This window comes from Heterodontus francisci, chromosome 3, assembly GCF_036365525.1.
Source record: "Heterodontus francisci isolate sHetFra1 chromosome 3, sHetFra1.hap1, whole genome shotgun sequence".
Classification (NCBI taxonomy): Eukaryota; Metazoa; Chordata; class Chondrichthyes; order Heterodontiformes; family Heterodontidae; genus Heterodontus; species Heterodontus francisci.
Genome location: NC_090373.1, coordinates 59,366,220 through 59,387,791, shown reverse-complemented (window position 1 = coordinate 59,387,791; position 21,572 = coordinate 59,366,220). Strand labels below are relative to the sequence as shown.

The window sequence follows — 21,572 nt, the reverse complement described above, 5'->3', positions numbered from 1 at the left end:
TTCAGGCCGAGTCCAAGTCGAATCGCGTCGGGCCAGGCACACACGGTAAGTGCTCTGCTGATAAGTATTGAAATTAAAAAACCTACTTGAGCTGGGAGTCCGGGATGAAACTGAGTCTGCGCAATGAGCGAGTGATGTCATGATGACATCATCGCGCTGCGCTGCAGCTTCATGGAGATTCCGAGTGCTAAGGTGAGTGAAGAGATGGTCGGGTCGGGCTTGGGTCGGGTCGGGGCAAAATCGGAGGGACTTGGGCCGGGTCAGGCTCGGGCCTGCGGTGGTTCGGTCGGGTTCTTTTTTCCCTGACCTGAGCAGGCCTCTCGTAAAAGGGCAGGCATTACACCTCCTGCGATTGCATGGGAAGGTGCCGTGGGAAGGGGACAAGGTGTCGAGGGATGATGGAGGAATGGACCAGGGTGTCATGGAGAGAACAGTCCCTTCGGAATGCTGACAGGGGAGGGGAAGATTTATTTGGTGGTGGCATCACGCTGGAGGTGGCAGAAATGGTGAAGGATGATCCTTTGGATGTGAAGGCTGGTGGGGTGAACAGTGAGGACAAGGGGAACCCTATCGCAGTTCTGGGAGGGAAGGGAAGGGGTGAGGGCAGAATTGCAGGAAATGGGTCGGACACGGTTGAGGGCTCTGTCAAGCACAGTGCGGTGGGTGGGGGGGGATCCTCAGTTGAGGAAAAAGGAAGACAAATCAGAAGCACTGCTGTGAACTGTAAAACTGTTATACTGGTGCACTGGTGCAGGAGAGGTGCTCTTCTGAAAGAAGCTTTAGAAAATATAATTTAAAAAAAATCAGTAATTAATTTGATCTCAAGAGGATAAAATTAACATTATCTAAATGGAGGATACCAACATTAAAGGGATCCAAAATGTATTAAATAAAATCCTGGTATAAATAAGGAAGTAAGGGATAAGAGAATAGTAAAATAAAGTTAATAAAAACAAGACTAATTAGTTTCACATTAACCTGAAATGAAGCTACAACTATCTACTAAATATAATCCAGATCAAGTAATTTTATTATATCCAGAAATAAATTACCAACCAATAAATAAATAAAATCTAGAAATAGCGCTGCAGGCTCTGTGTCAGTACTGTGATTTGTGGGACTTTGTGGATAGTGAGACTGACCCAGATTGTCACATCTGCAGAAAACATCTCTGTTTTGAGACACTCCAGCCCAGAGTCCTTGAGTTGGAGTGAAAGTTAGAGACATTCTAACACATAAGGGAGAAGGTGGCATTTCTGGCTAGTTTTCTTCAGAGTACAGGTGCATGAAGGAGAGGGTGTGATTGTCAGTAAGCTGGGTAGGGAGAACCAAGGAGGAGGTCCCGTAGACACTGGTCCTGTTCAACAAGTACAATGTACTTGATACCATGAGGCTAAGAAGACAGACTGCTGGGAGGACAGCTACAATGCTGACCTAGGCACCATGGCGCAGGAGTCTGTCCAAAGGTGGGGGAAGAGCAGAAATGTCATAGTTATAGGGGATTCAATAATCCAGTTGTCGTAGTCCATGTCAGGACTAATGACATAGGAAAGAAAAGGGAGGAGATGCTTCTGAAGAAGTATCAAGAGTTAGGAGCTAAATTAAAAAGCAGGGCTACAAGGGCGGTAATCTCAGGATTATTACCCGAGCCACGTGCAAATTGGTACAGGAATAAACAGATCGACATAAACATGTGGCAAAAGGAGTGATATAAAAAAGGGTTCCATTTCATGGGACACCAGCACCAGTACTGGGACAGGGGGAAGTTGTACCTTTGGGGCTGACTACACTAGAACCGAGCAAGGACCATGGTCCTAGCGGAAAGGATAAATCAGTCAGTAAAAAAAAAATTGAAACTAATAAATAAGGCTGGGGGGGGGGGGGGAATGGTGGTGGTGGTGGTGGTGAAGAGAACAGCGCAGTCAGAAACAATACTAAAAATGATAGTTTACAGATTTTAAAAAAGGGATAAGTGCAGAGTTCAGGTCACAAGCAGTAATATAGATACTCTAGGTGAAAGGAATACTAAAATAACTGAAGTAGTTACAGCAGGAGTAACAAGAAAGAAATGTGTTAAGTTAAACAGTGTGAGAATGGCACTATCAGGGCAGGAGGGCAGGTTAGGATATTTTTCCCCAAATATGAGTTATATATAGTGTTACAACCGAGGCGGGAGGAGTGCACTGTCTTTTCTAGTTCCACTTCTCCATAGGTCACAACATCTTTTCAAATGTTTACCCAGTTACCGATATAGCCAATCATATAACAAAGCAAAGCATTAACACATGGATTAAAATATGAAAGTTCCCTTTCTAACAATTCCCCAACCACACGAACACAGGAGATATCGTTCTGGAGATATCAAGAATTTTTCTAGTGGGCTTTCTAGGAGAAATGTGGCATCAAGGTTTTTTCGCCAGCACGCACTTGAATCACAGGATTTTTTTCCAGCTCCTCAGGAGCTATACGGCACCAGGGATCTTTTTCCCACACTGGATCTTGGCAGGATTTCTTCAGAAAGGTAGAGGAGGAGGTGAGCTGGTGATTCCTTTTCTCCTTGTCAGGAAAACACCAACTGTCTTCTAATAGTTCATACCACAACTCAAACTGTAAACAAATGTTCAAACCCCAAATAGAGAGTCAACCTCCTGACCTCCATAAACCTTGATATGTGGCTTCACTGTCACCATTTTTCCCCAAGTCACCAATGGTTCTGTTGTTTTCTGAGCCCAAATCACAGCTGGCCTCCAGCACAGGTGGCTTTCAAACAACATCTTTTCCTGTCGGTGAACTTGGTAAAAAAAAACACATCCATGGAATCTTTTCAGTTTTAACACAAGTCCTTAAACAAAGGTTCGGAACAATAGTAACACATGGATTATAAGAAATAAATTGAGCGAATCAGAGGCTCAAATATAGCTTGGAGGGTATGACAATAGCCATTACTGCAAGCTGGTCACGATTGGGATTTAAACATTCTAAGTTATAAGATCCTTGAAAAGTTTAGGAAAACTGGAAGAGGAGGAGGGGGTAGCCTTATTGACTAAATATACTACTACAACATTGGTAAGAGAGGATATATCAGTAAGGGAATGCAATCAGTGGAGAGTCTATGGATAGAATGGAGGAATGAGAGAGAACTTAAAACTGCAAGGGAGTTATTGACTGGTCTCCTGAAAGCAGCAATCAAGTGATAGAATGTATTAATTTGGAGATTAGAGAGGTTTGTAACAGAAGCAAAGCTGTTTAAATGGAAGACTTTAGTTATATAGATTGGGAACAGCAGAGTAGTTCATGTCAGAAAGGTAGTGAATATTTTGAATGCAATTCAAGACAGCTTTCCAGAGCAATATGTCCGAGAACTCACAAAGGGGCAGGCCATTATTGATTTAGTAATGAATAATGAGTCAGACATAAAATTACTAATCTAACAGTATGGGACAATTTATCTAACAGAAATCATATTATCAAATTTAATGATAGGTTTGAAAAGGAGAAATTTAACAGTTACTAAGATTCTAGGATTTTCATAAAGCTAATTTTAACAGGATGAGACTGAGACTGATGACAGTAAACTGGTCAAAACTGTAATCGGATAAAACTACAGATGAATAGTGGGAGGTGTTCAAAAAAATTTAGCATAATACAGGACCAATATATAACCCCTCCAAGGGAAAAAGAGCTATACTTAACAAATAAAACAGCCACAGTCAACAAAAAAGGTGAGAGATAATATAAAACTAAAGAGAGCATATGAAAATGCAAAAGATAGTGTAAATCCAGGGAACTGTGAGAGATATAAAGAACAGCTAGGCCATTCAGGAGAGAAGATAGGAAAACACTTCTTTACACTAAAGATTGTTAGAATGTAGAACACTCTCCCACAAAAAACAGTAGATGCCAGGTAAACAAAATTAAGATACTGATCAGTCATGATCTCAATGAATGGTAGAACAGGCACAAGGGAATGAATGACCTACTCCTGTTTCTATGTTCCCTCAGCTAAATAAGAATAAACTCTCAAAACAAAATTAAATATACAGTGTTTACTAACAGAATCCAGTGTGGAACGGTAAGATATGCAGAACATGTACCAATTTCAAACCCTGATCTATGCTTAGTCAGCTAGTCTCAGTTGGGATAGCAGAGAACCACCACGACAATAAGCTGAAGCAATGGAGGTGACACAGAAGAAAACCCTGCTGGAAACTACAAATGTGGACAACAGGAAAAGGCAAAATTAGGCTAGGATATAATGTCCGAATGATCAAATAGGCTAGCATTCACTGTCATGTTCACATATACCACAGGGAAACCAGTACAGATGGAACTACACTCCAAGGAGAGTCCATTAGATGAAAATTCATCTTAGGCAGTAGCACAAATAGGTGGTATTGCATCAAGCCACCCTTTACAATCATCATCCAATATTCAGCTCCAATTGGGTGGTACATATTACAGTGGTCAACACAGTAAAGAGTAAAGTCTGGATGTAAATCACCAGAATGACAATCCACAAAAAAAACTGTTAAAATAGAAACAGTGAATTAATCTTCACTTTTGCATCAATCATACGTAGACATACAACAGATTAAAGAAAATAAATTTGCTGCTAATAACTTATGCTCCAAGTACACATTTTGAAGAAGCAATCCTTCCCTGATTCAGCAAAAAACCATTATTGTTTTAAAAATAACTTCAAAAATATTATTGCATTCCTGACCAGCAGCAAAACAAGAACTCTCCTTCACCAGGTCCACCATTGCAGAATTAAGCCACCACAGAAGTAGATCTACCTGCAGCCCGACACCACAGATGATGTCAAAGACAACAGGCTCAATATTGTACTTCTCATTATACCCAATACCGATATCGGTCCACTCAGGAATAAATGTCAGCTTGTGCTGCAATAGCAAAAAATAATTTGTTTTCAATCTCAACAAATCAAAATAAGTCATAGGCAGCAGGGCAGCATTAAGTATAGTAAACACACTTACTTTGATCAGTGGAGATGTCCCCAAGGCTACTAAGGCCTGAGCTTGCTGATTCAAGATGTACTGAAAGCCTTCACAAACATACCATTCACAGCCTCGATCTAAAGCACAACATGGACATTTGATCAATGCAGCAAACGATGCAACACAGATTAGGTTCTGGTTTTACAAGCACAGCTGATCACTACTTACATGAGACCAACAAGACCTATTAGATGAATAGTGTAGCACTCTATGTAATTCTATATATGTACGCAACAAGATTTCTCTCTTTTTCTGGAGCAGAGGGATAAGATCATACTATTACAAAGGTTCCACTAGCATATACTGCAGCAATTGCATGTGACCTTCACAATTAAGTAAAATATAGCAATGATAATTTTATATATATTTTGCACCGTGTGTCTCTATCACTCTGAAGGTCAGTGAAAGTCTAAATTCAATGGAAGTCTCTGAGAAAATAAGCTCAACTGATTCAAGTGACATTTTAACTTTGAGGAGAGAAAAAAAAAGAGAAAAAATGTATGCCCATTAAGATAGATGCAGGTGAGATTATAATGGACAAAAAGGAAATAACAGAAGCAAAATACTATGGATGCTGGAAATCTGAAATAAAAACAGAAAATGCTGGAAATACTTTGTGGGTCTGGCAGCATCTGTGTAGAGAGAAACAGAGCTGAAGTTTCAAGTCGATGACCTTTCATCAGAACTGAAACACTGCCAGACCTGCTGAATATTTCCAGTATTTTCTGTTTTTATTTAAGGAAATAACAGAGCTGTTAAATGTACCCATTTTTACAGTGGAGAAAAATTCTAAATACCAGCAGTACAACGAGCCTAAAAGATATGTCAAGGGGAGGAACTTAGTGGATTAAATTAAAGAAATTAAGAATGGAAATGGATAAAATAATGGGATAAATTTCCAGGACCTGATGGATTACATCCTAAGGTATTAGAAGAAATTGCAGGTGTGTTAGTCATAAGTTTCTGAAGCACTCTAGATTCAGGAATGGTACCTATGTACTTGAAAATTGCAATTATTTAAGACAGTGGGATGGAGAAATCAGGCAACTCTAGACCTGTCAGTTAAACATCAGTTGTGTGGCAGTTACTGGAATCTATCAAGGACAGAGTGACTGAGCATTTGGACAATTATGCACTGATAAAGGAGATTCAGCACCTATTCCTGAAGGATAAGTCATGTCTGACTAATCTACTTTTTTTTTTTGGAGGTGGTCACTGATGTGGTGGAAATGGGAGTGTATACGGGTGTTGTCTATTTAGAAAGCTACACAAAAGATTAGCAAAAATTAAAGCTCACAGAATTTAAGGTAACCTTGTGACATGGGTTGGTAATTGATTAGGAGTTAGGAAAGGTAGAGTACAGATAAAGGGAAAGCTCTCTGATTGGCAGGATGAAACTCATTGGGTTCCCCAGGGATCTGTACTGGGGCCTCAGCTTTTCACCGTATATATTAATAACTTGGATGAAGGAATATACAGCTATATATCAAAATTTGTAGCTGGCACAAAGTTAGGAGGCATAGTAAATTGTGCAGATTGGAGCAGAAGTCACAAAGGGCTATAGACAGATTAAGTAAGTGGGCAAAACTATAGCAGATGGAGGTCAATGTGGAGAAATGAGATCAATCACTTTGGATTCAAAAAATAATACTTTCTTAATGGTGAAAGACTAGGAACTGTGAAGGAGCAAATTGCTTTCTGTGTCCAGGTACACAAATCACAAAAAGCTAGGCGCATGTATCAAAAGCAATATAAAAGGCTAATGGAATGGTAGCCTTTATCTCAAGATGGATGCAATATGAAAGAGAGGAAATGATGCTTCAGTTGTACAAAACTTTGGCAGACTCCATCTAAAGTACTGCATTCAGTTTTGGGCACTGCACCTAAGGAAAGATAGATTTTTCTTGTAGTGGGTGCAGCACAGATTCACAGAGCACTGGGGTTAAAGGAATTAAATTATGCTGATGGGTTGTAGAAACTTTCTTTGTATGCCTTAGAATTCAGATGGTTGAAGATGACCTAAACAAAATGTTTAAAAAGGATAAAGGAAATCGATAGGATAGATACAGAGAAACTACTTCCTCTGGTGGAGGAATTCAGAACGAGGGAGCATAATATTAAAATTAGAGGGAGGCCAGAAAGGAGTGAAATCAGGAAGCACCTTGCTCCCAAAAGGCTCAGGGTGTTGGATCAATTGAAATTTTCAAAACTGAAATTGAAAGATTTTTGTTAAGGGGGAGAACTTGTACTCACATAGCACCTTTCATGACCTCAGGACACCACAAAGCACTTCATTACCAATGAAATACTTTTGAAGTGTAGTCACTGTAGTAATGGAAGGAAACATAGCAGCCAATTTGCACAAAGAATGCTCCCACAAACAGCAATAAAACGAATGACCAAATAATCTGTCTTAGTGATTTCAGTTGTCGATTAAATATTCACCCGGACACCAGAACTGCCTTGCTGTCCTTCGAATAATGCCATGGGATCATTTGCGTTCACCCGAGAGAGCACGGGCCTCGGTTTAACATCTCACTCGAAAGACAACACCTCTGACATTGCAGTACGAATTCTGTACTCAACACTCTGGACTGGGTATCAAGGGACATGGAGAAAAGCCAGTCGTGATCTAAACTGAATGGCAGAACAGGCTCAAGGGGCTGAATGGTCTACTCCTGTTCCTATGAGATTGCTAGTTTAGTGCTAAAATTCATAGCAGATTGATAGAGTCATAGAGTTATACAGCACAGAAACAGGCCCTTCGGCCCATCATGTCTGTGCCAGCCATCAAGCACCTAACTATTCTAATCCCATTTTCCAGCACTTGGGCCCGTTGCCTTGTACGTTATGGTGTTTCAAGTGCTCATCTAAATACTTCTTAAATGTTGTGAGGGTCCCTGCCTCTACCACCTCTTGATGTTCGAAACAAAGAGCTGGAAGTATACAGAGGTCTTTATGCATCTAAAAAGAGATGGATTAACATTTCAGGTGTAGACTCCTCATCAATAAAAACCTAAAGCGTTAACCAGTTTCATTTTTTTTTTATATGAAAGGTGCTGATGGATCTGCAGTGTATTTCTATCATGTTCTGCTGATACCACTAATTTTAGTGGATGCACTGCTTATGATTTTCCAAAATTCCCCTATACTCTACAATAGTCCCAGCAGATTAGAAGTTAGCAAATGTAACACTGCTATTCAAGAAGGGGGGGGGGGTGGAGAAAACAGGGAATAAGTCAGTTAGCCTGGCATCAATCATCAGGAAAATGCTGGAATCTATTATTAAGGAAGTCATAACAATTCAGAGTTATAATGGTTTTACGAAAGAGAAATCATGTTTGACAAGTTTAACAGATTTTTGAGGATGTAACTAGTAGGATAGATGAGGGGGGGGGCCAGTAGATGTAGTATACTTGGATTTCCGAAAGGCATTCAATAAGGGGCCACACAAGAAGTAAAATATGCACAATAAGGGCTCATGGAGTTTGGGGTAATATATTAGCGTTAAGATGGAGGCTTGGTTAATGGACAGGAAGCAGAGAGTAGGAATAAATGGGTCATTTTCAAGTTGGCAGGCTGTAACTAGTGGGATACCGTTATGATCAGTGCTGGGGCCTCAGCCATTTACAATCTATACTAATGACCTCGATGAAGAGACTGAGAGTAATGTATCCAAGTTTGCTGATGATACAAAGCTTGGTGGGAATGCAAGCTGTGAGGAGGATACAAAGAGACTGCAAAGAGATAATGGCAGGTTAAGTGAGTGGGCAACAAGGTGGCAGATGGAGTATAATGTGGTGAAGTGTGAGGTTATTCACTTTGGCAGTAAGAATAGAAGAGCAGAATATTTTTTAAAAGGCATGAAACTTTTAAATGTTGATGCTGAGAGAGACTTGGGTACAGTAAGCAACTAGGAAGGCAAATAGAATACAAAAAAGGAAATACTGCAGATGCTGGAAATCTAAAATAAAAACAGAAAATGCTGAAAATACTCACAGACCTGAAATGTTAATCATGTTTCTCTGTCCACAGTTGCTGCCAAATCTTCTGAGTATTTGCAGCATTTTCTGTTTTTATTTAAGGCAAATGGCCTGTTGGCCTCTATTGCAAGGGGATTGGAGTACAAGAATAAGGAAGTCTTGCTACAACTGTATGGGGCTTTGGTGAGACCACACCTGGAGTACTGTGTGCAGTTTTGGTCTCCATTTCTACGGAAGGATATACATGCCTTGGAGACAGAACAGTTCACTAGATTGGTTCCTGGGATAAGAGGGTTGTCCTATGATGGTAGGCTGAGTAGACTGCACCTATACATTCTGGAGTTTAGAAGAATGAGAGGTGATCTCATTGAGACATTCAAGATCCTGAAGGGGATTGATAGGGTAGACACAAAGGTTGTTCCCCCTGGATGGGGAATCTAAAACACGGGGACACAATCTCAGGGTAAGGGGTTGATCATTCAGGACTGAGATGAAGAGAAATTTCTTCCCTCAAAGGGTTGTGAACCTTTGGAATTCTCCACCCTAGAAGGTTGTGGATGCTTCATCGTTGAGTATAGTCAAGGCTGAGATCGACAGATTTTTGGTTTCTCAGAGAATCAAGGGGTATGGGGGGCGGGCAGGAAAGTGTAATTGAGCTGGAAGATCATCCATGATTGTACTGAATGATGGAGCAGGCTCGAGGGGCTGTATGGTCTACTGCTGCTCCTATTTCTTATGTTTCCAGCGTCCGTTTTTCAAAAATCTGTACTATGCTGTAACTTATGCCCAATAGCAACTCAGTTGAGATGAGTCACTCGTTTCATTGATGACCTTTACAATCAGAGAGGAGAAACATTCATCCAGATCACATGGTCTGATATATTCATTATTCCTCTGTTAGGAATTCTCTCTCTCTCGCGGAAAGTTAAAATGTCACTCGAATCAATTGATCCTATTTTTTGATGCTCATGCCAATTTTGGTAAGCAAACTGAAGCTGTTTAATTCCCAGGCAATGCTGTATTAGCAGATAATTTGCCGATATGGTTATACTAGTTTCTAGAGAACAAGGGCTGGCTTATAGGTTTTAAAAATATTTCCATCAAGAAATTTTTTCTGGCTATCCTAAATCAAAACATTGTAACAGCACAGAAGCACTTTCAATGGGGGCATTCTACAGATGGCCAGAATGGATGGTGGGCTGGGGAGCGAAATGGAGGAAGAAAGTAGAGACTGATCTGATAACTCACCAGTGATGTACCAAGCAGGAGGCACTGGAACTGATTTCTATAAACAAAATGTTTCAGCTCCTAAAGAAGTCATTTAAATTGCAAGATTAAAGATAAATGTAAATTTTAATTGGAGAAATTAATCCAGTAAAGTCACTTTGAAACCTCCCCCATCTTAACAGAGCCATTAGTTCTCAGTTCTGATATCACTGTTACTAAAGATAAAAGTATTTCATGGTAATGAAAGCATGTGTGGTATAATGTACCATGTCATTTTTGCATGTTTTATTTACAAATTTATTTTTAAAAGGGACGATGGGCAAGCAGTGAAGGCCCTTTACTATCTCCCGTTAGATCATGAGAGCCCCCTCTCGCATCTTAAGTGGCCTCAAACTTGATAAACATTTTTGATGGATGTTAAATTCATACGAAATAGCTCAGTTCAACTTAGAATGGTGCAAATACGATCAGAAACATTCCAAGTCTTTTATTTTTACATTTTAAACATTCTTTGGAAAACTCTGCCCTAAAATGTTATAATTACTCAAAAATCAAAAGCAAGCTGTTATAAATTTCCAAGACTGTAATACAGTAGGATCAATAAACCACACCTACCAAGTTTGTTTCTTTTCTTTATTCCTTTGGAGATCGTGTTCACTCTTGCATTTTGCATAAAAACCTCAGAGGCAACGTCTGCTGTTTTCTGACAGAACAAGAAAAAAATGCATTTTTAAAAAGGAACTGCCAAGTTTGTTTTACAACACTGCTAAAATAATACAACACTTGAACACGGTCCAATAATATTGAAAATTGTGGCATCCAGAATTTCATACAATTATCATACTTTGCATTGCCACAGAGGAAAATCAAAAATGAGAGCAAACAATGACCCTCTCCTTCCAATAGCTCAGTATAGGAAAAGAGTATTTAGGGCGTGGACAAAAATCAAGACTATTTGTGCAACCATATCCAGAAAGAGTTGGATCACGGTGGTGGGGGCGGGGGCGGGAGGGGGGGGGGAGGGAAATTGATGCCCTCAGCTTCACAACTGATCAGAGACTGAAATCGAAATCCTTTGCCGAGTTCTCACACAGCCATGTGATTTGGCAAACACCCAAGGATTACAATTGGTCACGGTTAAATCAAGAACTTCAAGGACAAATGAATACATAGCAATCATCCTCAGTGTCTAACTTGCAACTATGGGAGGAGAAAAAAATGGTGTTTTTCCTTGAAAGCATTCTTGCTAAATCTCTTCTGAAACTTTTGAGCAACAGGATACTTCCAATTCTTCCATCAAACTTAGAAAAATTAACTGGTGACAGAAATATTTATCCTCATCATAATGATGCTCAGAAAGATAACAAGTATTGAAATAAATGAAAACTAGCATTCAAATATCTAAATACTCAAAATTAGCTAAACCGGTCCTCCTGCCTGTAATAATGAGACATTGGTGACCATTATAGTTTGTTCTCTATAATTGCAATCCTCAGGTTCCAATGTGGCTTTGCGGTGCATCATAACATATGCATTACACAACACAGACCTATAGGTGGCACAAATAGCTGGATGAACAGCCAACAAAATCGGAACTCAGTGATGCCATCGATTCTCTAGCCAGTGGAAAAGCCCCTGGGAAGAACGGCATTACCCCTGAAATAATCAAGAGTGCTAAGCCTGCTATACTCTCAGCACTCCATGAACTGCTTTGCCTGTGCTGGGATGAGGGAGCAGTACCACAGGGCATGCGCGATGCCAATATCATCACCCTCGATAAGAACAAATGTGACCACGGTGACTGCAACAACTACCGTGGAATCTCCCTGCTCAGCATAGTGGGGAAAGTCTTCGCTCGAGTCGTTTTAAACAGACTCCAGAAGCTGGCTGTGTGTCTACCCTGAGGCACAGTGTGGCTTTCGAGCAGAGAGATCCACCCTTGATATGCTGTTCCCCCTTCGCCAGCTACAGGAGAAATGTAGCGAACAACAGATGCCCTCTACATTGCTTTCATTGATCTCACCAAAGCCTTTGACCTCGTCAGCAGACGTGGTCTCTTCAGACTACTAGCAAAGATCTGTTGTCCACCAAAGCTACTAAGTATCATCACCTTATTCCATGACAATATTAAAGGCACAATTCAGCATAACGGCACCTCATCAGACCCCTTTCCTATCCTGAGTGGCGTGAAACAGGGCTGTGTTCTCACACCTACACTGTTTGGGATCTTCTTCTCCCTGCTGCTCTCACATGCGTTCAAGTCTTCAGAAGAAGGAATTTTCCTCCACACAAGATCAGATGGCAAGTTGTTCAACCTTGCCCATCTAAGAGCGAAGACCAAAGTACGGAAGGTCCTCATCAGGGAACTCCTCTTTGCTGATGATGCTGCATTAACATCCCACACAGAAAAGTGTCTGCAGAGACTCATCGACAGGATTGCGGCTGACTGCAACGAATTTGGCCTAGCCATCAGCCTCAAGAAAACAAACATCATGGGACAGGACATCAGAAATGCTCCATCCATCAATACCAGCGACCACACTCTGGAAGTGGTTCAAGAGTTCACCTACCTAGGCTCAACTATCACCAGTAACCTCTCGATGCAGAAATCAACAAGCGCATGGGAAAGGCGTCCACTGCTATGTCCAGACTGGCCAAGACAGTGTGGGAAAATGGCGCACTGACACGGATCACAAAAGTCCGAGTGTATCAAGCCTGTGTCCTCAGTACCTTGCTCTACAGCAGCGAGGCCTGGACAACGTATATCAGTTAAGAGCGACGTCTCAATTCATTCCATCTTTGCTGCCTCCAGAGAAGCCTTGGCATCAGGTGGCAGGACTGAAACTCCAACGCAGAAGTCCTCGAGGCGGCCAACATCCCCAGCATATACACCCTACTGAGCCAGCGCGCTCGAGATGGCTTGGCCATGTGAGCCGCATGGAAGATGGCAGGATCCCCAAAGACGCATTGTACAGTGAGCTTGTCACTGGTATCAGACCCACCGGCCGCCCATGCCTCCGCTTTAAAGACGTCTGCAAATGCGACATGAAGTCCTGTGACATTGATCACAAGTCGTGGGAGTCAGTTGCCAGTGATCCCCAGAGCTGGCGGACAGCCATAAAGGCAAGGCTAAAGAGTGGCAAGTCGAAGAGACTCAGCAGTTGGCAGGAAAAAAGACAGAAGCACAAGGGGAGAACCAACTGTGTAACAGCCCCAACAACCAATTTTATCTGCAGCACCTGTGGAAGAGCCTGTCACTCTAGAATTGGCCTTTATAGCCACTCCAGGCGCTGCTTCACAAACCACTGACCACCTCCAGGCGCTTACCCATTGTCTCTCGAGACAAGGAGGCCACAGAAGAAGACACAACACAGACCTATACGTGGCACAAAGGAATTTAACTGGAGGAATGAATGCAGTACCAAATAACTATTTCCCTCTCCTACCACTTGATGTCAGATAACCTCCTTCCCCCCACAGCACAGATTTACCTGTAATTTAGCACTAAATTATCAGTTTCATTCAAACAGGCATCAAGTACACAGGGTGTTGGAATTAGAAATGCACATTAACAGTGTACTGCAATAATCAAGAGTGCTTTTCTGAGGCTGGCAGTAGAGACAGGTTTCATATAACTTTCTGCTTCCACATCTGATCCTCCTTCCCCATGCTGTGCCTGATGTCCAACACCTACCATCATACACCTGCTACCCAATGTTTCACATGCCTGCGACACCCACCTGCCTCTGATGCATAGTTCTCAACACCTCCACCTATGCCCTTGACTGGTCTCTGAATCATCTTTCCTCCTATCTTCTGTAAAGTCTTGTTCTCTCCCAAATTTGCTTGTCTCTATCTTCCTTCCCCACTCCCTCCAACCAAGTTCTGCAATGTCCTTTATCCACACGTTTGTCATGTGGCAATGGAAGTAGCTAAATATTGCTGGCCAATAATTTCTAATACTATTATGCACTGATACCAGTCAGGTAGGGGTGGAATAATGACCATTCAGCCCTTGACACTCATCCTTTTTGTAAACTATCAGCTAATTGCACTTCAAGTAATCTCAATGCTTTTGCCTCTATTGTCTTCAATATGGAGTGCAGGAGAAAGTTCTTTGCACAGAATTGTGAGGCAGTGGAATTTACTTCCATGGTTAACAGTTGAGGCAGAAACTATGTCATCATTCAAGATTAGATTGGATAGATGGAAGAGGGAAAAAAAAGAGATGAAGAGATATTGGAACAGAGCGGGTAAAAGGGATTAGGACTATTTGCTCATGTGGAGAATAAGCAGTAATGGGGTTTGGTTGAACCAAACGGCCTGTTTCCAAGTTGTAACTTCAAAGTGCTTCTCACCTGGTAGATTACTTCAAGCATCTATTAGAACTAAGTTATCAGTTCTAAAGTTACTTTGCATTAATTTCCACATAGATAACTGCTCCCACTTGCATGGTAATTTGAAGTACCAGTTTGGCTCCATTGGCAGTACTCTTCCCCCAAATCGTTGAATGTGAGAAGGTTGCGAATTCAAGCCACACTCCAGTTAGAATGTGTAATCTAGGTAGGCAGTTCAGTGTTGAGGGATTTTTTTTAAAAAAGTGGTTAGCACCGCAGCCTCACAGCTCCAGCGACCCGGGTTCAGTTCTGGGTACTGCCTGTGTGGAGTTTGCAAGTTCTCCCTGTGACTGCATGGGTTTCCGCCGGGTGCTCCAGTTTCCTCCCACAGCCAAAGACGCAGTTTGATAGGTAAATTGGCCATTGTAAATTGCCCCTAGTGTAGGTAGGTGGTAGGAGAATGGTGGGGATGTGGTAGAGAATGTGGGGTTAATGTAGGATTAGTATAAATGGGTGGTTATTGGTCGGTACAGACTCGGTGAGCCGAAGGGCCTGTTTCAGTGCTGTAACTCTAAATAAAAATAAATAAAAAATAAAAAATTCGTTCATGGGATGTGGGCATCACTGGCTAGGCCAGCATTTATTGCCCATCCCCAACTGCCCTTGAGAAGGTGGTGGTGAGATGCCTTCTGGAACCGCTGCAGTCTTGGGGTGTAGGTACATCCACAGTACTGTTAGGAAGGGAGTTTCAGGATTTTGACCCTGCAGCAACAGTGAAGGAACAGCGATATAGTTCCAAGTCAGGATTGTTACATGATCAAAGGTTGATCTCCTCAGATAAAATATTAAATTAAAGCTCTGTCTGCTTCATGGTAGTTCAGGTGGACACTGAAGATCTCATGGCATTATTTGAAGGACAGGGAGTTTTACCAGTGTCTTGGTCACATTTCTTTCTCAAATGGTGATTCAGCTCACTGATGTCTGTGAGACCTTGCTGTGTGCAAACTGACTGCCACATAACTGTGCAATGTAATTCATTCTGTTTGAAGCATTAAGAAATTTATGTGAGCTATAAGGTGGCACTATACATTATTACAGGTCCTTAATATGAAATGACCTCGTCTATAATATTTCATATGCTGCAATGAAATGATCACAATCAGCACCCTTCAAGACTGTAAAATTTAAGATTCTCTAATCTTTCCTTTAAGCCCACTCTCTTTACTGTTGGGATAAGTCATGTTGGTTTCTTCTATAGCATTTCTTTTTGTTCTTAGCTCCAATTTTCTCCCTTCGCCTGTTCTAAAAAGGTGTTAACTCCTTTGCTGTGTTTGTGTGTCAGCCAAGGATGTGCTGCATTGTCAGAGATGCTGTCTTTCGGATGAAGGCTAAACTAAGGCCCTTTCTGCCCTCTCGGGTGGATGTAAAAGGCACTATTTTGAAGAGCAAGGAAGTTATCCCCGTGTCCTGGCCAATATTTATTCCACAATCAACATCACAAAAAAACAAATTATATGATCATTTTCACATTCCTGCCTGTGTGAGCTGGCTGTGTGTAAATTGGCTGCCACATTTCCTATGTTACAACAGTGACTACACTTCAAAAGAACTTCACTGACTGTAAAGCGTTTTGAGATGTCCAGTGGTAATGAAAGGCACAATAATTGCAAGTTTTTCTTTGCTGGGGCACTATTGTAAGAATGGCGGTCATTCTTTAGTACCTCACCTAAGTGGTTATTACTCACGTATGTATCTCAAGACTAAATAGTGGTTGGCGGAGGAGGTAATGCCCTTCTTAAATGTACAATTCCTGAATGGGAACACTAGATTATTTTCCCTTCCCTTACCCCTGGAGCAATGGCAAACTATGGCACCACCTCCCTCCGTCCTTGCCGAGATCAGCAAATTCACCTGTAAGGTTCAGTTATGGCAACTGGCAACTTTAGCTCTGTGACACAGAAGACCTTCTGTACCCTTTCTAAATGCAACTTTTGGTGGCATAATGACCAAAACTGACCAGACAATTCAAAGTGAGGGCTGGCCATTGCATTCTAAGACTTAAGGATGGCCAATATAGACTTGTATTCTAATGTTCTGACTATATATTCCAACTTCCTATTAGCTTTTTTTAATTGATTCAGCACATTATCTCGAAATTCAGCAACATGACAGCTATTACTGCCAAGTTCCCTTTCAGGCCCCCTGTGCTAATTCAATTTGATTCATTATGCTCCAGATTTTCAATCTGTGAAATAATTTATCAGTCAAATTTAATTTGCTATGCATCTGTCCAGTTGTATAATTCGGCCACATCTTTTTGCAATCCTATATCTCAGAAAGAGTGTTTCTCTTTCCACAGATGATGCCAGACCCAAGTATTTCCAGCATTTTCTGTTTTTATTATTGCAAACTGGTCAAATTTGAAGGCAATAAAAATAGGGAGAGCAGCAAAGAAATAGCATTGCAAAAAGATGTGGCTGAGTTATACAACTTGACAGATGCATAGCAAATGAAATTTGACTGATAAATTATAAATTATTTCACAGATTGAACCTTTAAACAGGTCATCAACCCGAATCATTAACTCAGTTTCTCTCTCTACAGATACTGCCAGAACTGTGGAGTCTTTCCAGCATTTGCTGTTTTTAAATTCAGATTTCCAGCATCCACAGTAGTTTTCTTTAGACCAATTTACAGTTGGTTTCAGCAGCCATGTCACATGCCTAATACAGTTAAATACTGATCTGAGAGGACTCCACTGAACACTCCAGTTTGGCATTACATCTCATGAGCATTCTTTTTCCTATGCTTTTAAAGCAAAATGTTTTACCCTGGATTCCTGTAGATTTTAATTTAATTAGACGTGTTTCACCTGGAATTTTGTTTGTTTCTTTAGACTTTCAGAAAGTTAACAAAATTATGTTGTGTGCAATTATTTACTTTATCTGTAAAGGGCTCAAATGAGGTTGCTCAGTGTCTCCTCCTTCCAAGTCCGTGGTGGTTGCTTTGCACTACAGTACTGTACAGGCACTTCCTCAACTTGCCCCTTAATAAGGGGTAAAATAATGAACTCATGTTAATTGGTTAAGAATTGACAGCTGCCTGGGTCAAATATCAGCACAATGATTTCCAGCAGAACTTCACTGATTTTTGCAAATTTATCATGGCAAGAGAGAATGAAAGTTACTACTGAATCTGCCTTCACCAAACTTTCAGGCACTGCATTCTAAATCATAACTTGTGGTGTAAAAAATGTTTCTTCATTTCACCTCTGCTTCTTTTGGCAATTATCTTAAATGTGTGACCTCTGGTTGCTGACTGTTCTGCTTCTGGAGAAAGTTTATTTACTCACCTTTCATGATTTTGACCACCTTAACTAAATCTCCCCATAACCTTCTATGGTCTAAGGGGAACAATCCCAGCTTCTCTAGTTTCTCAGTATAACTGGAGTCTCTCATCCCTGGTATCATTCTAGTAAATAATCTCTGCATCCTTTTTAAGGCCTTGACATCCTTCCGAGGTATGTTTCTTAAATACATCCAGGGTTTTTGTTTCCACCATTCTTCCTGAAAGTCCATTCGAGGAGTTGATTACAATCGGTGTGAAGAACTTCCTGATAGAATCCTAAAGTTACCTTTTAATAGCTTAAACCTGCGTCCCCTTATCCTATGTCCACCATTTATTTTTAAGCAACACTGACTTACACTAGTGCCAGTTGTGGAAGGATTAAAAATAGCAAGTGTTAGTGGTACCTATTAAAAGTAACAAAAAATGTTAACAGCAGTTCCTGCTTAAGAGTTACTAAATGTTACAAAAACATTAATCAATTGCAAAATAAATAGCAAGTAGGCACAACAATTAGAAATTCAAGAATTTTAAGACAATGTAGACATGGTGAGATAGATGATTCAGGAAGAACTTTAGTACTGCAATATTATCCTTTACATTTTCAACCAAGCTTTTTGAGGGTCCCATTTGCACAGAGAATAGCACTTGAATTGTTTAAGCCGATTCCTGCTAATAAACCTCTCTCCAGTTCCCTCTAGCCTTATTCAGTTCGTTCTCCTCCTTATTCACATTTTAATTGACGTATTCATGTATTTTGAAGGAATTATTCAACATACATTTATGTTTCTTGTCCAAATATGCCATTTATCATTTCTATTCAACATCTTTGTTTTGAAGTGTTCTGATTTTGCTCAGATATATTTTATCAATATATTTCAAAACTAATTTATTCTAGTTTCAGCCAGATTAGTTTGCAGTTATCTTTTGAAAATCATACAACAATTTTCTTTTGTCCTAGCTTTTCCTGCTGCAGGTTGTCAGATAATCTTAAATACTGCAATTAAGTTATTGTCATCAGTATCCGATCTGTTCCCTAATGAGAAGACATAATTTAAAATACTGAGCCTTTGACCTTCATGCAATGGTACTCACCTCAATAACATTATGGCAGGACTTGCAAAAGAACTTCCCTTCATCGGAGATCCCCCAGTTAATCACAGAACATTGCTCACATGGCTGTCTGAAATCTCTCTGAAAAAGATATAAACACACACTTCAGCAATTCTTTTCCTATAGAAACAAAAGCATAAATTCAAAGATTATATTGTGCTTTAGGAAAGGGGGTTAAAAAAGCCACGATGATGAAATGGTACTGTGTCATATCACCCTCACACTTAAGTTAAAATATAATTCCACAGCATCACAGATGCCAGACTTCAGCCAACTCAATTCACTCCAAATGATATCAAGAAACAACTGAAGGCACTGGATACTGCAAAGGCTATGGGTCCCGACAATATTCTGGCAATAATACTGAAGGCCTGTGCTCCAGAACTTGCCGCGCCCCTCGCCAAACTGTTCCAGTACAGCTACAACACTGGCATCTACCTGGCAATGTGGAAAATTGCCCAGGTATGTCCTGTACACAAAAAGCAGGACAAGTCCAACCCAGCTAATTACCACCCCATCACTCTACTCTCAATCATAAGTAACGTGATGGAACGTGCCATCAACAGTGCTATCAAGCAGCACTTGCTTAGCAATAACCTGCTCAGTGACGCTCAGTTTGGGTTCTGCCAGGGCCATTCAGCTCCTGACCTCATTACAGCCTTGGTTCAAACAGCTGAACTCAAGAGGTGAGGTGACAGTGACTGCCCTTGACATCAAGGCAGCATTTGACAGAGTATGGCATCAAGGAGCAATAGCAAAACTGGAGTCAATGGGAATCAGGGTGAAAACTCTCCACTGATTGGAGTCATACCTAGCGCAAAGGAAGATGATTGTGATTATTGGAGGTCAACCATCTCAGCTCCAGGACATCACTGCAGGAGTTCCTCAGGGTAGTGTCCTAGGCCCAACCATCTTCAGCTGCTTCATCAATGACCTTCCTTCAATCATAAGGTCAGAAGTGAGGATGTTCGCTGATGATTGCACAATGTTCAGCACCATTCGTGACTCCTCAGATACTGCAGCAGTCCATGTCGACATGCAGCAAGACCTGGACAATATCCAGGCTTGGGCTTATAAGTGGTAAGTAAAATTTGCACCACACAAGTGCCAGGCAACGACCATCTCAAACAAGAGAGAATCTAACCATCTCCCCTTGACATTCAATGGCATTACCACCGCTGAATCCCCCACTACCAACATCCTGGGGGTTACCATTGACCAGAAACTGAATTGGAGTAGCCATATAAATACCATGGCTATAAGAGCAGGTCAGAGGCTGGGAATCCTGCGGCGGGTAACTCACCCCCTGACTCCCCAAAGCCTGTCCACCATCTACAGGGCACAAGTCAGGAGTGTGATGGAATACTCTCCACCTGCCTGGATGGGTGCAGCTCCAACAACACTCAAGAATTTCGACACCATCCAGGACAAAGCAGCCCGCTTGATTGGCACACCATCCACAAACATTCACTCCCGCCACCACCGACGCACAGTGGCAGCAGTGTGTACCATCTACAAGATGCACTGCAGCAACGCACCAAGGCTCCTTGGGGGGGGTGGGGGGCCATTGCTCCACGTCACGGGATGGGGGGGAGGCACCGCTCCATGTCACGGGGTGGGGGGGAGGCACCGCTCCATGTCACGGGGTGTGGGGTGGAGGGGGGGGGGGGGCGTGCCACTGCTCTACGTCACGGGGTGGGGGAGGGGTGTCACCGCTCCACATCATGGGTGGGGGCGGTGTCACCGCTCCACATCACAGGGTGGTGGGGGGTGGGGGGGTGTCACCGCTCCACGTCACGGGGTGGGGGAGGAGTGTCATCGCTCCACGTCACGGGGTGGGGGAGGGGTGTCACCGCTCCACATCACGGGGTGGGGTGGGGTGGGCCACCGCTCCACGTCACAGGGTGGGGTGGGTCACTGCTCCACGTCACAGGGTGGGGGAGGGGTGTCACCGCTCCACATCACGGGGTGGAGGGGTTGAAACCACTCCTTTTCTGATAAGTTTATTGCTCTGAAAAGATGTCAAGCAGGGACTAAAGTGCCAGTTCACCTCACCCCGAGTGAGCACACTCGCAGGATGGGGGCGGGACACATGGTTTGGATTTGAAATGTCCCGCGCGCTAATGGCTCACGAGGCTGTGTTAATTGCCGGTTAAACGGCCAGTGATCGCTCTGCTCACCGTGTCTTCCTCATCCATCAGCACTCTGACCCGCTGCTGGGTGTAACTGAGATCGGACCACTTTCGCCGCGCACACTTCCGGTCCACCGCTCAAATTTTGCCGGAATGAACTGCATTTCTGGTGTTTTCAGCTGCTTTAAAATGTTTCAGCATAAAATATATAATCTGCCCCGTTAATGCTTTCTGAAAGCTTAAACTGTTGTTTATTTTAATATATTTCACTCCTTTAAATCAACACTGACGATATATTTGAATAAATGTGTTGAGTCTTGGCCGTGTAAATATTATTGAGTTGGTGAGCTTGACATCTTCTACTTACCCGTTAAGAATTTGAATATTCCCTTTGGAAATTTTGAATTATATTTAAAT

General features: G+C 41.9%; 1 protein-coding gene across 2 annotated transcripts in view; it reads right to left on the bottom strand.

Moving 5' to 3' along the window:
* Positions 1 to 21,278, bottom strand: part of taf1b (TATA box binding protein (Tbp)-associated factor, RNA polymerase I, B) — a 104,338-nt gene extending 83,060 nt beyond the window's left edge. For both annotated transcript variants that reach the window (XM_068022485.1, XM_068022490.1), the window contains exons 1-4: positions 21,204 to 21,278; positions 19,006 to 19,104; positions 10,844 to 10,931; positions 4,998 to 5,095 (exon numbers count right to left, since the gene is read on the bottom strand). In XM_068022485.1, the coding sequence (XP_067878586.1) occupies positions 4,998 to 5,095; positions 10,844 to 10,931; positions 19,006 to 19,104; positions 21,204 to 21,221 (303 nt within the window). In that variant the 5' untranslated portion in view covers positions 21,222 to 21,278. The remainder of the gene's footprint in view (positions 1 to 4,997; positions 5,096 to 10,843; positions 10,932 to 19,005; positions 19,105 to 21,203) is intronic.
* Between the last annotated feature and the right edge of the window lie 294 nt (positions 21,279 to 21,572).